Source organism: Centropristis striata, chromosome 8 (genome assembly GCF_030273125.1).
Source record: "Centropristis striata isolate RG_2023a ecotype Rhode Island chromosome 8, C.striata_1.0, whole genome shotgun sequence".
In the NCBI taxonomy this organism is placed as follows: Eukaryota; Metazoa; Chordata; class Actinopteri; order Perciformes; family Serranidae; genus Centropristis; species Centropristis striata.
The window spans coordinates 11,966,502-11,983,296 of NC_081524.1; the positions used below are offsets into that span (position 1 = coordinate 11,966,502).

Below are 16,795 nucleotides of genomic sequence, written 5' to 3' on the forward strand. Positions count from 1 at the left end.
AACTGAAAGTGAGGGTAAACAAAATGTCGATAACAATCCCTCATTGTAAAGAAAAACTGGCTAAAACTAGTAAACTAAGACACAAGTTGTAGTGATTTTTCTCTCACTATTATCACAACTGACGAACAACTTTGAGCCACTGAAAGGCTTCTCTATCGGTTTGTTAACAAAAAGCTAGCGTGAACTGAAAGAAAAAATAAACTGGCTGCTACTGACGGACAGGGTGAAAGATGGAGAGCAGCAGAGAGCAGGTGATAGAATAGTGAATACAGACAGTCAGTGTTTTTGTACGGGAGCTGTGAAAGTTACAGATGTGTTTTACTACCAGGGAGGGGGGCAGGAGAAAAGGTCTGTGGGCAATATATGGGAGCATGTGAAGGAGGAGGGAGGGGGGGTTACTGCCTGAGGGCTGAAAGCTTTGTTCTGTGCACACACACGCAAAAATGCCACACACCCACACAAGCCAACGTCCTGGTCACACATAACACTCTTACGTGAAACACAAACACCGAGCCAGACAAGAATAATGAGTTCTGAGGAGGAACAGATTACGAGGAAAGCGGGAACCTTTCACCACATGTGTGTTTCCGTAGGGAAAGCCCAGGTGACACGTCGTCATTCCCCTTGCAAGTCTCTGCCTGCACAGCTGGCCATATCGCCAAGACACCCCATACAGGTTACGGCTGGCCGGTCATTCCTCAGGCATTACTGCAAAGTTTCACAGACAAAACAACTGACCGCTGGCCCCTGCAGCCATAAATCAACACACTGCACACGGCAGGACTAATCACTGGATGCATGCACACAAATCCATCACATATGTTAATGCGCGTGTATGTGTTTGTCCTCTGCGATTAACATTCTCCGGCTAATCTTGTGACCGAGGCCGTGTGTCGGCCCTTTGCAGGGCACCACCCAGCTCTCAGCCTTGACCCCCGAGGGGGGGAAGCGAGGAGACTCTGCTCATCCATCAGAGTGAAGGAGGCCCCGCGCTGCGCGAGACGAACGGCAAGAGACGTCGGTGTTATTCTCAGAAATTTGAGTTTAAACCTCAAAACAACTTAAGTGTTCTCGGAAAAGAAAAGAAAAGAAAAAAATAGAGAGGTAAAGAAAAAAAAGAGGAGAAAACTAGATAAACACTGCAACCACAAGATCAATAAATGAAACCAGAACTTTGCTCAAAGGCATGGGAAATGACAATCTTTTCATGTTCCACTTTACACGAAGCAGCTCTACAAACCCACATCTTATTTCTAGAAACCAGCACAGTGATAACTCTTGATTTAACACATATTTTCATAATAACACATGGCTGAGAGAGAGAGAGGGGATGGAGGTGTGGACAGCTATGCTCCTCGTTCCAAGTGCTTGTATATTATACAGTTCCAAAAGTCTGGGATGAAATACGTAAAAAGAGATTTTACTGTAGACAGTAATGCTGCTTCCTCTGTCGGGAACCTTCAGTAATTGGATCTAAAATTTGGAAGCAAAAGTTGGACTCTGTGAGTTTAAAGCACTGCTGCAGAAACTGTGTGCTCTGTCCTCTGGCTGCCAATGTTTTGGTTGTTACCAGGATGAAATCTTTTTCCACTATTGGGTTTGAAATTTCAGGATTTTGTGGCATATCTTATGTTATATTGAGTTAAACATGCACTTTTTCTAATGGCCAGCAGGGGGCGACTCCACTGGCACTAAAAGAAGTATGATTGTATAAAATCTATGAGAAAATTACCCCACTTTTTACTAATTTTTCCATCAGTGAACATTTTCCTAATGAGTTCATGGTCTCAATTGCTAGTTTCAAGTCTTGTTCAATACAGCATGATGTTCATTTTGTAAATTTTGGTCCCATTTAGAGTAAAATAGACGATACAGAGAGTTTGGCTACCTTGTGAGTACCTGACAAGTTAGAAATGACATATGGGGTGGAAAGTGAGTGAGAGGAAAAGCAGAAAGGGATGAAAAGGCACATGAAAGAAGGAAACTCAGCACACAGGAGCTGATATAAACAGACTTTAACAAGCAGAGGTACCTGGTCTGTGTAGAGAAGCAGGTACTTCTGCTCGTTAAAGTTCCAAAGCAAAGAAAGTAGATCAGGCTGAATGAAAGTGTTTGTGTGAGTGCCTGAGACCCACAAACGAAAACATCTGGGCCTGTTTGACACTTCATGAGAACAACAGCAAGCGTGGCACGGTCTGCACGCAGTTATTAGAGCTGACGAGTGTGGCTCAGTGCTGATAGTGGTAATAATATATTTCCTGTGTAACAACGCCTGTGTAATGACAGACTGTGATTAGATCATCTGATTCTCGCTGCAGCAGCCTGAAGCCACGTTGGTGTGCACAATAGGCACAACACAGACGCCTCGGGTTTCAGCGACAGTGTGATCGATTACGTGTTTGTGTGCGTTTCGAGTATTACGTGTTTTGTGTGGTATTATGTCTGCGTCTTGTCAAGAGTGTCAGAAGTGGTGGCAACAATGAAGTCAGAGGTTCCACAATAATATATGAGCTTTATCCTGCATTCATTTGCAAGTTTCATTCCAGCTAGAAAATGACAATTTAACATGGAATCTTTCATTATGCACTTACCAAATTTAAAATTACGTTCACTTTTCTTGAAGAAGTCCTGATACTTTATGACAGATTGTGTAATATTTGCATCTTAACTACAAGGGTCTTGTATTTGCTGTTACTAGTGTCTGAAATGGGCCAAAAAAAAGGCTCATTATCCTAACTCAGCAGTTGCATAACATGATCATCATAAGCGTCTTGAATATATCTAAAAGTTATGTGAATATATTGAATAGTTGCAGTCAGATAAGATCTAAGGAGCCTAATTCGACTGCCGATCTCACAGACGAATCGATGCAGTGGGGGAAAACGTAGTTATGACACAAAGGATCATTAAATTGTGAAATATTGGGGTGCTGATTGTCAGATTTTACATCAAATTGCACACAAGTCAGAATAATTCATGTTATTTAGCCTATTTTGGTATAAATATCAGCTTATTAATAACACTAATAATTAGAGGTAAGGGTACCCATGTAGACAAAAGAGCTGGGACACAGTAGAGGTTAGTACTGGCCCTTTTCAGGCACTCTATTAGGACCTGTGGTGAACTGCTACCTACATGTATCTTAAATCCACATACTTCTGATCTCGCCTCACTTGCCGTTGCAGAGGCATGCACTGTTAGTGATTCTTGCAAATATTTACTCTGAAAAGGAGGACAGAAATGCGAGAGAGAAGAGTGCTTACAGAATCACCAAAATCAAAGGCTGGAGCAAAGGAAAAGACAGTGCGTCTTTCTGTGAAATGTCTGTGTGTTTAAAGCTGGTGTGTCTCTTGTTTTTTTTTCTTCTTCTTCCAGGCAGCTTCTTCTCGTATTCCACCTTTTCCTCCCCTCTCCCTCTGACAGAATAACTTCTCCTCTTGTTTCACTCTGCGCTCGCTCACACACACTTTTCCATGAATCCCTCTCTTCCTCTGACACAAACTTCCTTTTGTCTTCCTGCAGAAAAGTTCATTTGCAAAAACAGATATCTCCTTTGTGGTTCATTCTTCCCTAAATCATTTTTTTCGTGCAGTCCTGGGAATATTAATCAAAATGCCTTCGGTTTGGCTTTTTAAATTTTCCTAAATCATGCATTGGTAACGTGCATTGAAGGGAAAATCAGTCAAAATGGTGTATATCCAAGTTAAGATGGGCTTTTATCTGTTTTTGCAGATAAACTCTTCTTTTTTCTCTACTCCCTTCCATTCCCCCTATGTCTCTTTAACTTAGGAGTGTGTACGTCCTTCCACACACATAAACACTCATCCTCACCAGCCTTCATCTCCATTTCTCCCTCTCCACCTTTTCTCGCCCCTCGCCCTTTAGCTCGCCCTCCCACTACTGTGTGCAGATTTTCTAAAAACAGTGCTCTCTTTCACTACTACTTAACTGCGTCACTTCCTTCACTCTATCTCTCTCTCTCTCACACACTCACACACACACACACACACACACACACACACACAACACACACACACACACACACACACACACACACACACACACACACACACACACACACACACACACACACACACACACACACACACACACACACACACACTCTTCCCCTTCTGCCCTTCTCATTTCCTCTGTCCCTCTCTCGGTTCCCCACTTGCTTCCATGCAACAGTAAAAACACACACGTACACACAGCCAATCACACGTGTGATGGGCCTCAGGCGCGGTGTGTTATGACAAACACACCTAATAGATAATAGGATGTGTCACACTCAGTCTGCCTCACTCCCTCAATCCCACACACACATATATACAGTACATACAAGCCTGGGCAAAGTCCTGCATTCATCTGCACTTAAACCTACCTTTAAACAATGAAAAGACGCATAAAAATGTGGACCCTGCAGGAGCAAACAAGGCTAAAGCTGAGACTAATGTTGGGTAAATATGTAACCCAATGAGTCAGGCTGAGCCATCACAGGACTGCTATTAGCACTGCTGGCACACAGTGAGCGAGTACGCTGCCAGCTACTAAATCTGTTTTAACATGGGGACTATCACAGCCGGGTTGAGACAGAAAAGAAGAAAGACAGGGGGATGAAAGAGGGCAAGAGGCTGCCAAATTATCTAAAGAGAGAAAAGTCAAGGGGCCACGAGTGCCAACCTGGCCCCACATCCAAGTGTCTACTTCCACTCGATGAGAGCCAGTTGTGGAAATAACTTGTGAGAGTATGTAGGTGTCTGTGTCGCACTTTAATCTTATCATCTCCTTCTCTGCTCTCACTTAAGACGGACCTGTTATAAGTGGTCTGCTGGAATAAATAACTAGGTCACATGTCACACGAGTATTTCTGTCCCCATGATCAAATCTTAACAGGGACTATGAATCAGTTTCCTTCATTCGTCTGCCCCTCCATCCATCATGTGCCATATCTCACACATGGCTGATCGATTTTCATGAAACTCGAGCATGAATGATACTTTCTCACCACTGCATACTTAAGTAGCACTCGGATTAACCCAAGAGAGATGTCAGAGATGTCATGTCATACTTATTTTTAGTTTCTATCCTTTTATCTAGCTCTTGGTACCGTTTAAATGTTTCGATAGAATTACCAATACAAGCTTTTGTCCTGATACCATGACACATTTCAGAGGCTAACAAAATCCAGAGACCTTCAGGAATAATGGAGAACATCCACATATCTTTTACCAAATGTCTCACTACAAGAAGTTTTCATTCAAACTTATTGATCACGATCACACCGAGATTACAGGTGACAATTTTTTGTCTTTTTGCTTAAAATAAAAAAAAACTTTCAAGGTATATTATGCAACAATGGTGGTGTTTGTCCAGCATTTAAAGTCGGCTCCTCCTCCCCTGCTAAATAAACCAGAGATTGGTGGTCGAGCAAGCTAGGGAGTTAATGAAGAGAGGGAGTGGCTTCAGAAGGAACAAAGCTGTGAATCAGAGGAATAAAACTTTATTTAGTGATTGTTTCAACTCGGTTATGTTCTAAAGCACAAATATAAACATCCACAGCTCCGGACAATTCTGTGAGAAGGTGCCGCCTTTTGTGTGAAGCTTCATCCTCCTGCTTCATGTGTGTCGTCAAATACCGACAGTACAAAGCAGAGGAAAGAGACGAAGATCAGAGGAAACACTGAAGCACATAAAGAAACACAGCGGTGCAAGAGTTTGTTCTAAATCCAGGCCCACCGCTGTGTACAAGATCATACAGACACCACGGTGCCTTGTGCCTTGGTATCAGATAAAGAGGTCCTTGACAAAGCAGCGGTATTTGATGACATGGGGAATGAGAATAGGCTGTACACCCTGCATGCCGTTTACGACTGGGGTTACACACCCAAGTGGGGCCCAGTGGCTCTTAGTTGACGACCATAAACTCCCAGCAGGAAGAAAATAACTAGAAATGAGAAAATACTGACAGAGGGCAGGGCCTTCGCAGTTAAAGACACCAGTCTAGCAGGTCATTTTCTTAAGAAAAATGCTGCATATTATATTATTTTTTGTCTGTGTCTTTCCACATGTTGTCACTCCCCAGGAAAAATAATTAGATAGATTGATATTTGAAGATGGTGGTTGTGTAAACTTAAAAGAGCCACTACAGAAAGGTGGAAAATGTGAACGCTAGCCAAGTGTGATACTACTGCAGCTGATTTAGATTAACATATGTGTCATGTGTGTTAATGTCAGGACAGGTGCCCCATTAAAACGTCCTGGTTTTTGTGCTTTAAAATTAAAGGGACACTCTGGAGACAAGCTCTAGGAGAAACACACGATTACTAAAAACCTCTTTATCCACAATATTCACTCTCAATCTCACATTTAATTGAGTGAAATCAAGCGTGGCATTCCTGTCTCAGTGAAACCTGAGTTACTGCGAGGTAGACCTCAGTCTCTCACCTGTGTGTCGAGGGTGAGTTGGCCCATGTGACACGACAGGCCTATGTGGGTCTCGGGCTGCTCTAATTGCCAGCACGTAGGCACACGTTGCTACTGATGGTGCTCGCACTGAGAGGTGTGGAGCAGGTCGCAACCCCAATCATCACTGCACCGCTCCGAGCCATCACATCAATACACCCTGACTGTCTGCAAACATTAATGCGTAGCCTCTGGTTCATATTTATACTCACACGTATGTGCAATCAGTCGCAAAGACCCGTGTGAAGCTTCACAACGGAGGTGTGTATTCTGGTTGCATCCCAGAATACACAGACGCCTTGGAGCGGCGGAGGCGGCAGCAGTCAGTTTCCATTCGAGTGCTCATACACAACCAGCCAGTGTTGGAGCCGGGGAATGATCTACCTATCAAATACACTCTGCTGACCTTCAACTTATGCCTGCCTAACTGCTCCCTTCAACGCACGGCATGCATATAAATCAAGCATGACTGCAGGCAGAATAAAGCAGAGGTGAGCAGGGGACACAAAAGTGAACTACTGGGATTACTAAAGGAATATTTATTTTGTTTCTGTAGTTTCTGGGTGATCTTACCTGTGAGAAGCACCTGCGGTACTCCTTCTCCGCCCCAGAGCATCTGTAGACCTGAGGCGCTCCTCTTCCTCCATCCCTGCCTGATTCCGCTCCCAGGTGCGGGATGTGGGAGTGCTGCAGTGGGTAGACGTTGCCGGCTGGTGGGACGTGGGGGCTGAAGCCTTGGTGGAGCTCCCGGTCTCTGTGCATGGGGGTGGAGCGGTGGAGAGAAGGGGAAAAGGGTGATGCAGGAGAGTTTGGGCGGGAGAGAGGAGGGACGGGAGGAGGCGGCGCGGTGACGGAGTGCCAGTCGAACCGGTTGCGGATGGGGTGATGAGATGTGGATGAGGAGCGAGAGAAGGAGGTCGGTGAGCGCTCTCGTGCCCTCCCGTGGTCGGTGTTAGTGTGTGGGGGTCGGTCAGCGTGGCGGTGTGGGTTTCCAGTTGTGGTCGTCGTTGTGGGAACCTCCTCAGCAGCAGGTGTCTCAGTGTTCTCCTCCTCCTCACGCCTCCCTGCCTCTCTGTCGTCTCCATCACTCTCCTCTTCCTCTTTCCTCTCATTATCTGCGTCGTCGTCGTTGGATCCAGGTGATGCGTCAGCGTCAGTGCCGTTAGCTGTGTGGCGAGCCTGCCGGTTGGGACGATGCAGAGGCAGAGAGAACGGGACCCTGCCGTAGCCAAACTGACCTGGACGGATGGCGGAAGACCTGCGAGCCAAAAAGGAAGAGATTTTAAAAAATGAAGAAACAGTTAGTATTTATAGAGAAAGGTTTACAGTGGACAGAAAGAGGCCGCATCAGAGATAAAGAAACCAGAAAGACAGTATTCATTTCAGTTCCAGCTCATGTTAGCTGTCCAACATAATCATAACCGACACTGAGCGAGCAGGCTGTGGTGAGCGGACAGAGTAATGCGGCGCCTGTTTATATGACAAAAACCAGAAGTAATGATGTAATAACACAGCAGATACCAGTCATGGGCATAACTCCAACTCCCAACACTCAAAACATCATAACAAACCCTCTCTAATGCCTAAACAATGTCAGCACTTTAACTAATGGCACCTGGATGAATCCTCAGTATGTGCATGAAATGGTACTCTGAGGAATATTTTATGTTGGTGACGTCTTTGTTGATAAGTCATCGCTGTTCCCAGAGATTACACACAGTCCTGTCATCTGCAGTTTTTTTTTTGCCAACGAGGCAAAAACCACTTCCAGTGTTCTGAAGTCATTTTCCTAGAAAAGACCAACTCATCTATGTAAAAACTTCCCTTTTAAAAAGTGATTAGATCAGTGTTTCTGACTTCTGACCTTTGTAAAACAAGAGAGACGATTTTATCGGCCAACATATTGGTCTGATATGTGTCAATATTAACCACTTTTCAATGCAGAAAACAATGCTTGGGTTGATTTAGAAATGGTGCCATTTATTTATTATTTCGTTTAATGGTCAACAGTTGAATGATACTGAACGTGAAGTGCCAGTTATTTTATTTACATTTATTCATTGTTCATCTAGAATTAGTAGACAGTATAAAGAATTGTATGTGTAATGTAAACTAGTTCACATAATATAATACACATAATAAAGGATTATTTTCATTCCAGCACATAAAATCAGCCACCCTATCAGTTATTGTTCAGTTCGGTTTTGGTCTCAAAATCCCATATTGGTTGGGCACTAAAAGACACTTTTGGAAAAAAAAAAACTAAGAAAAACTTAAAGGTTGACTTCTACTGGACGTTTGAAGCTGATACCAATATTAAAACATCTGATTATGTCACCTGATAGTCAATGAAAATGGCTAGACATCAGCTCTTCAATTAAACTCTTATGAGCTATTTTTGTTGTTATCATTATATTTGTAGATTTAGTTGTACCAGGCATTAAATCAATTGATCTAATAATTTTTCCACGACTGTATAGCCTGTAAATTTAATGAATTAAGAATTGTGACCAAAATAAATGCTAGTCTCTAATTGTAAATTTGCCTGTCCAGTCTCACTCACCTCCTCGCTGGCACACCGTCCCGATTGGGGGAGATTGACCTTCTGCTCCCGCCTCCTGCAGCCCTCGCCGCTCCTGGATTGGTCGGCCTCCTGATGGTGCGTGCCGGCTGGCCGTATCCGTGTGAAGGAGCGTGGTAGGGCGATCGGTAAACGGACACATGGTCTTGATTGGTTGGGGGGAATTCTGGCTGGTAAAAAGGAGAGTTTGGATTGGCCTGTCCCGGTACAGGAGCTCCGCCTCCTGCAGCGTTGGTATTCCGATACAGGGACAATCCTGGGTTGTGATTGGTGGAGACTGGCGGGGAGTGTTGATAGGGCTGGTGTCCCCCGGGGTAACGAGGAGGGTAGAAGGGGCGCACAGGTGAGATGACAGGACCTCCGATGCCCCCAGGTAGATAACCTGCCCAGTTAGGTGGAGAGTGGCTGAGGGGCGGGGCCTGTGGAGGCGGAGGAGATAAACACTTCCGGGTCCTCTCTGAGACGCCCACGCCACATGTCTGAGAGCAGTCAGACCACTCCCCCCACACAGACCACACCCCCTCCACAGGCTCCGCCTCAAACACCTGTCTGGACCGTCTGCCTGGCACCTGGTACACACACACACACACACACACACACACACACACACACATTAATTAATTACATACAGTATTTATTTCTATCTCTATGTCTTAAATCTGTATCATCCATTAAATCAAGAGGTAACCAACCACTGAGCTGACAGGAAAACCATATGATTCTTTATAGTAACTATCATATTAATCATTGTCAAAGTACTAATTATTGTTATGATTATGGCTCAATATGCTTCTATTATAATATGATATGATAATAGGTTAATTGTTTCTGTAAAAAGTAAAAAAAATGCCAAAAAAAATCACCAAATTCCCCAGTCCAACGTGACACGTTAAAAATTTCAATTTTGTGCAGCAAAAAAATTCTGATATGATATAAAGTCACAAAATCTCTCATTTGTGAGGATGGAAACAGAATATTTGACATGTATTCACCATTATTTCTTGGAAAATTACTGAAATGATCAATCGATGACCAATATAGCTGCAATTATTTATCTTTTGCGTGACTAATCGATACATTAAGTAATCATACTAGTTATTATCAACTTGATTAATTGTTTAATTGTTGGTCTTGTCTTGGTTTTGTCCAACCAACGATCCAAAACCACCCGAATTTCATTTAACAAACATAATACTAATAAAATCTGAAAATATTTACAGTTGAGAAACAGGAAACACTGAATCTATGCTCCTTTTGCTTCAGACTTGACTTAAACTCGTCGTAGATTCATTTTCAATCATTCCGTTAATCAAATATTAGACTTATCATTTCAGCTTTTACAGCCTGTTTTGGTGTCTTTACCTTGAATCTGTCTGACATTTTCCCTCATCACTCCCTGTCGCGCCCCCCAACAACCATATACTGACTTTAAACAAAAGCTCATCTGTGCGTGAGGTAACCGTCCATCATCGCCACCTTTCAGAATTCAGCAGGACAAGAAATCTGTGTGAGCCCAAAAGCTGTTCCTCTGTACTTTTATCTTAGTTCTTTAATCAAGTTACCACAATAAAATACAGACCCAACAGAACAAAGTTTCTGTTGAAACTTTAAGAAAATGTTCTGCTAAACTGAAAAAAAGATGTTAGAAATTGACTGAAAACAGTTACAGCTGCTGGATTAAACCAGAGACTGAGAGAGAACATTGAAAAATGTGTTGCATTTTGTGAAAATTTGATTCAAAAGTCAGTTCTCAGTATTTTATTTCAAATTGTTCAGGCTGAATGAAAATATTTGGGCATTAAAGTCAGTTAAAAAAAAGGTTTGGCTGGTTAAAGAGGTACTGTAATTTAATTGAAAGTGCTCTTCAACTGACTGTAACCTTAACTCTGCTGTAAAAGAAAAATTAAAATTGCATGCCTTGGCAATATTTTAAAGAAGTACTTAACTTAGCAAAAACATTGCCATTGCAAAATCAAAATTCTCTGGAGGGACTTATTTCTTCACAGTAACTGGGTCCACTGATGAGCTGCAGTCTCGTGAGTTTCCTTCCTCTGAGGCCAAAATATAAATCCTGAACTTTTTCACTCAGGCTTAGAGGAGACTCGGTCACCTGCCAGCAGCTTATGAGCAGATGGATAAATTCATTGGAGTTGGTGTCATATGAATGCGCCCGAGGAACGGGAAGTTTGGTTCTGTGCATGTGTGTTTGTATATGTATCTACTATGTGTGAGTGCATGTATGTGTGTGTGTGTGTGTGTGTGCCAGGTCAGGCTTTGATGTCTTCCTCTGTGGTTGCAGATAAATGTTTCTCCTCTCATTTCATAACTGAAGCACTGGCCTGGTTGGCAGAGTGGCAAACACGAGCTGAACAAAAGTTTCCATTCAGAAAGAAGCAAAACATAAATCTGCGCTCCACTTCTCCCCTCTCTCTCTTTCACTGTGTACATTTGTGTGTACGTATGCAAGTAAACACGCTGTACAAACTGTTTGTGGGTTTGTGGAGAGAGAGGGGACAGGTGTAGGAGGCGTGTGTTTCTATGCTCTGATGCTGTATGATCCAGATTGAAAGAGTCCGTCTGAGGTAAAATGCAGGAGGGTGGGAGGAAAAGAAAGAGAAAGGGGTGAGAGAAATGAGGGGCAGACAGGCCTAATGACTCAGAGAGTGTGTGTGTTTCTGGAAGGGAGGTGTGGTCTGGTGTAATGAGTGACATCAAACACACAGCTGCCACATAACTGGGACCATTAATGAGCTCCGCGCAGTGACCCTGCAGCAGCCACCGCTGACCTCTGGAGCTACTGGTTAAACTCCTGCGACACTGTACTGCCAGGCCCGAAGCAGACAGGAGGGAAGCTGTGAATTCTGCCTCCCCTGTTGTTACAATTTCGTTTTTCAACAAATGACCTTACTACTGTGGGCCCTCTCCAGCTGTGGGCCCCTTTAAAGGACAGGTTCAAATGTATTAAAATCAGGCTTAAACCAACACTGACATGCCCGCATGTTCACTGTAAACAGCCGCCTGGGATGGCCGAGCACGACGCAGCGAGCGCAGGGAAATGAACTGAAACGGTAAAAGTTGCGTCTGGACAGTTAAACAATCGGAGGAAATTCACTTAGAGAGGAGCTGCTGATTTAAATGATAATTCTCTGGAGTTTTCTTACTACTAGCAGCTCCTTTCACACTGTTTTTACATTTTTATTTCATACAGTGTTGTTATAATAAAATAACAAGAAAACAATTACAGCTGCTTTAAGCTAGTGGTTCTCAACCTGGGGCTGACAAGATCATTTCTGGGGGTCAAATCAAATACATTTAAGGCTGGGGAATGGTTTTTACATTACTGTGTGAGCTTTCATGTGTTCATTTGTTTAGGTTCTGTTGCAGAATTTTTTTATTTTTTTTTTGGGGTGGCAGAGGCTGCCCTAAACGTTGCCACCTGCCACCATTGGGAATTCATTCACACACCGATGAACGCAGCATCGGGAGCATTTTGAAGTTCAGTATCTTGGTCAAGGATACTTCGACAAGTAGGCTGCCACGGTCAGGGATCGAACCACCAACCTTCCTATCGGTGGGTGACCGATCTACCAACTGAGCCACAGCCGCCGCTCATAAGAGTTTAATTTAAGAGCTGATATCTAGCCATTTTCCATGGTTTTAATAATAACCAAAATCATTATCAAGAAAACCATGGAAAATGTCTAGATATCAGCTCTTAAAATGTACAAGCTTTGTATGGCTTAATACATCTGTTGGATTGGTGTTTGTATCAAAATGTATTTACTGTATATTGCCTGATGAAAAATCTATGTACCATATTGTATTTTCAACTCCTGGACGTTGTATGACTTTCCTAATAAAAATAGAATTATTGAAAAAAGAAAAGAAAAGAAAAGTTATCTACACCAAAATTGTTCCAAAGTTCAGCATGGGCTGATATAAGACTTCAGAAGTCTGAGTTTGTCAAATCAAGTGACTACCTTCCAAAGTTACAGTCATTTTAGTACAAAATTCCCTCTTTGTGTTTCTTTGCTTTGCCAAGCTGCCCTACAAAGCCTAACTGCAGAAACTACGAAAAGTAACTACAAAACTAAAAACTGGGAAAAACTGCTTAAACGTTTTTGTGTGTGTTTGTTTTTTCTACATTTATTATGTAATTTTTATGCTCAAAAATCATGATGATGCATTTGACCTTTGACCCCAAAATGTAGTCACTGGTTTTCTGGTTTTGCATTACTGTAAAAAGTTCTAATAGTAATGCAAAAAAAGGGAGCAGTATCAGTATAGCATAGTTACAGTATAGTAATGTTGTTTTCTTCTTTCAGTTTATATATTTTGTTTTCAGTGAACAAACCTTTTCAAAATGATTTTGTTATAAGTGTGTTTAAAAGTGTTTAACAACTCCATTCAAAGATTTGTGTATTTTATACGTAATATCATAAAGTAATGTTATATTTTAGTCTTAATATTTTAATTTTATCTCACTTTCTTTTACTTAAACACTATCTAGATAAAAATTTCCCTATCAAGTAAACATATCATCTCTATCATTCTTGTCTTCACTATTCAACACAATGAAGAAATACAAGACTACAATGTTTCACAGTCAAAGCAAACCGCGGTTACTGCAATTTTTATATGATTATTTCTCTGAAATGAAGCAAAATTGAAATGTAAAACTTCAAGGAGTTAATTTTTTTTTGTTCTAACTCAATTTCGACCAAAACTGTAGTTACTGTAAGTAGGCTTTGTAGGACAGCACAGTGGAAGGTAATTAAACGACTATAAGGTACCCGCCTGATTTGAATGAGAGATTTTTGCAAAGAATGAAGACTATGGATGTCTCTCATCTTTGGTAACTGAATGGTTACAGAACATGCCACATAACAGCAACAGTCTCCAGCCAAGGGACCTTTGTTGCTGGACATAGTCCTGTCTCTCTCCCCTGTTTCTGGTTGGTCTCTTTATTGTTCAATAAAGGCAAAAAGGCTAAATATCATGTTAAAAGTAAAAAAAGACTCTCTTTGCAGCCAGTATAAACATTAACAGTAATAACTCTTTTGATTTACACACGGGTCAGCCAGGATTGTTCTAAGACAAGTGAATTCCTCCTTTAACCACCACCTTTCACCCCTCTACGGTGACGCTGTTGTCTGTGAATCTCGCTCACATTGAGCCAATGACTCACCTTCCTCTTGGCAGCCTTGGTCACGGAGGTCGTGACCACCACAAAGCCCCACAGCACATAGAGCCTGGAGGGATGAAGAAAGGAGGGTGAGAGAAGTGGCAGATATACAGGATTTTAAACATCAACGGGTTGAATAAGGTCTTTTGTAAAGGACATGATTGTTCCATGACCTAAACGTTAAGTTGCTATATGCTGCACGAACTCACAGAGAGCGTCATTGTTCTCTGTCCAGTGGTCATCAGCTTTCTTGAACCTTTTCCCCCATATGTACATTTAGTTTAAAAACAGTGTGAGTGAACACCAGATCATATGTTCCAGTGACCTAACTGTACTTTAGCACTCAATTATGCCACTTTCTTTCCCACTACAGGTGGCGTGAGGGGTTCAGCGGGGGTGAACACAAGTTTCTTTCTCCCTTCAGGGTTCACAGGCAAACATCTCAATCAATCTGGTGGAAGCCTGGGAGGCGCTAACAAACTAATGGGTTTAAACAGCAAGCATGTTTTCCCTCCGCATGCCTCTCTCTGGGACTTTACACACCCTGAGGATGTGGCTTTCACACACTCACACATCAACCACATTCTATCAGTCACAACATCCAAAATCATCTTGTGCTGTGAAGTAGTTTTTATTTGAGGTCTGAAGTTCAAAGGACGTGGTTTATGGTGTGGGATGGGGTTGAATGTGTCCTTTAATTTTGGGTTTGTGTCCTTAAATTTGACATGAAACTACTTTAGGACGCATGGCTCACTAAAGCAGGGCTTCAGTTGGTGATTTCTTTTATCATCAATGATTTTACTTGCTTAATAGGAATAAAAGTTCTTAAAGTCAAAGATGATGCCTGAAAAGTCTTGTTGGCAGACCAAAACTAAAAAATATTCAGTTTAAATATGAAATAGAACAGAAACAAATGAAAAATGTCCTTAGTTAATAGGCCAAAAACATAAATTGCTATCAATTTAGCAAGAAGAATCACTTTAAGATTAATTGATTGTCAAAAAAGTTGGCCAGTTATTGCAGCTCTACACTAGCAGTGTAAAAACTGTCCATCTGAGCAAGTAATATAATATATCTTAATGTTTTTTTCTAATATTTAAGTCTTAAAGTCTTCCATATTCCATAATAAGTCTTCCAAGACTCATGTTTTACTCTAAGGTGAAATATTTAAGATACATGCAGCTGTTTTTAAGAAAAGCAGAAGTTTTTCTGTCCACATTTTTGGTTTATCATCTCCATAAAACTGCAGAGACAAGTGCATCGGAAACAAGTGGAATACCATCTCCTCATCTGCCAGGAAAATAGCCTGAACATGATACTAAACCACTTGCTTAGATGGACAATTGAGCGCTCACCACTAGAACCAAAACCATCCCCACATTCACCAGTCCGCAGGCCACATGTACTCAGAGTAATTGGTCCCTTCTTCCCAGTGTGGTGCACCGCCGCGGTCTCTGGAAGCCTCCCCACACCAGACTACATAACTACCCCGAAAAACACAGACAAAGGTCCCGCACAGTCCGACACAACAGAGCCGCTCAGGCCGAAGTAACGACCCCCTACCCGGGTCCACGTTTCCCTGGCCGCTACAGTGGCACATTGTAGAATAAACTCAGAGCTGCGGGGACAAGAGGGAAAGAGAGAGAGGGAGACAGAGATATGCAACAGGGGGAAAACTCGCAAAAATCCGCCCTGAGGAGAAAAGCTTTAACCTAAACCCAGATGCCTTCGGGTAAATTCCTATCCTATGTCCTGCACAGCGCCCAGTGCGCAACAACAAGGCGTCGTGCGTAAAAGCCAAAACTTCGCCACAAAACTTAAAACAACTTTTTAAAATCTCCTCCACGCTCAATATAAACACCCTGCCCGCTAAAGGGAGGATGCAAACCCCCACATGTGGTGTTGTGTACAAGCGGGCTGAGAGAAGCAGCAGGTTGCAGCTGTAAAAGTCAAAGTTTTACCTGAAACAGAGCCGCATGCTCCTCCAAGAGTCTCCCACAACTTTTCTCACTCCGCGACTAATCACCGATATTGATTATCAGTCCAGGTTTAGTGATCGGTTAGTGGTCCGTTTCGGTCCGTGCAGTCCTGAAAGAAATGTGATGAAGTCCTGCGAGGGCTTCTTCAGCTCTCTCTCTCTCTTTCTCTCTCTCTTTCTCTGTCCCCTTCCTCCTGTCACAGTCACTCCCCGTGATTTTAGGAGAGTGGGAAGGGTTCCGTTTTTTTCTCTCTTTCAGTCCGTTCACTCAACAACTTTTTTTGGGTCCTTATTATAAACTGGTGTGACGCCTGGCAGCCAGGGGGCCAGGGGGGAGAGAGAGGGGGGAGACAGGAGACACAAAATGGACAGATTACACAACTCTCCCTCTCTCTCTTTCACACGCATGAACCATACACTCCCACACATACACACACACTTCTATGGGCCCTGACTAAGCTATAATAACTCTCAGAGCCGCTTTCTTAGTTGCACAATCCAGCCTAAGAATGCTACATTGTACTGGGTCACACTGATCAGTAGTAATGATCTACTCATTGTCGGAAACAGCCCTGAGCTGGCAGCA

At 42.7% G+C, this 16,795-nt stretch overlaps 1 protein-coding gene across 1 annotated transcript in view; it reads right to left on the bottom strand.

Annotated features, from left to right (window-relative positions):
* The window catches only part of adamtsl4 (ADAMTS-like 4), a 41,387-nt gene extending 24,997 nt beyond the window's left edge, over window positions 1-16,390 (bottom strand). The window contains exons 1-4 of the mRNA XM_059340015.1: window positions 16,193-16,390; window positions 14,235-14,298; window positions 9,029-9,615; window positions 7,039-7,723 (exon numbers count right to left, since the gene is read on the bottom strand). Of these exons, the coding sequence (XP_059195998.1) occupies window positions 7,039-7,723; window positions 9,029-9,615; window positions 14,235-14,298; window positions 16,193-16,209 (1,353 nt within the window). The 5' untranslated portion in view covers window positions 16,210-16,390. The remainder of the gene's footprint in view (window positions 1-7,038; window positions 7,724-9,028; window positions 9,616-14,234; window positions 14,299-16,192) is intronic.
* Window positions 16,391-16,795: the final 405 nt, after the last annotated feature.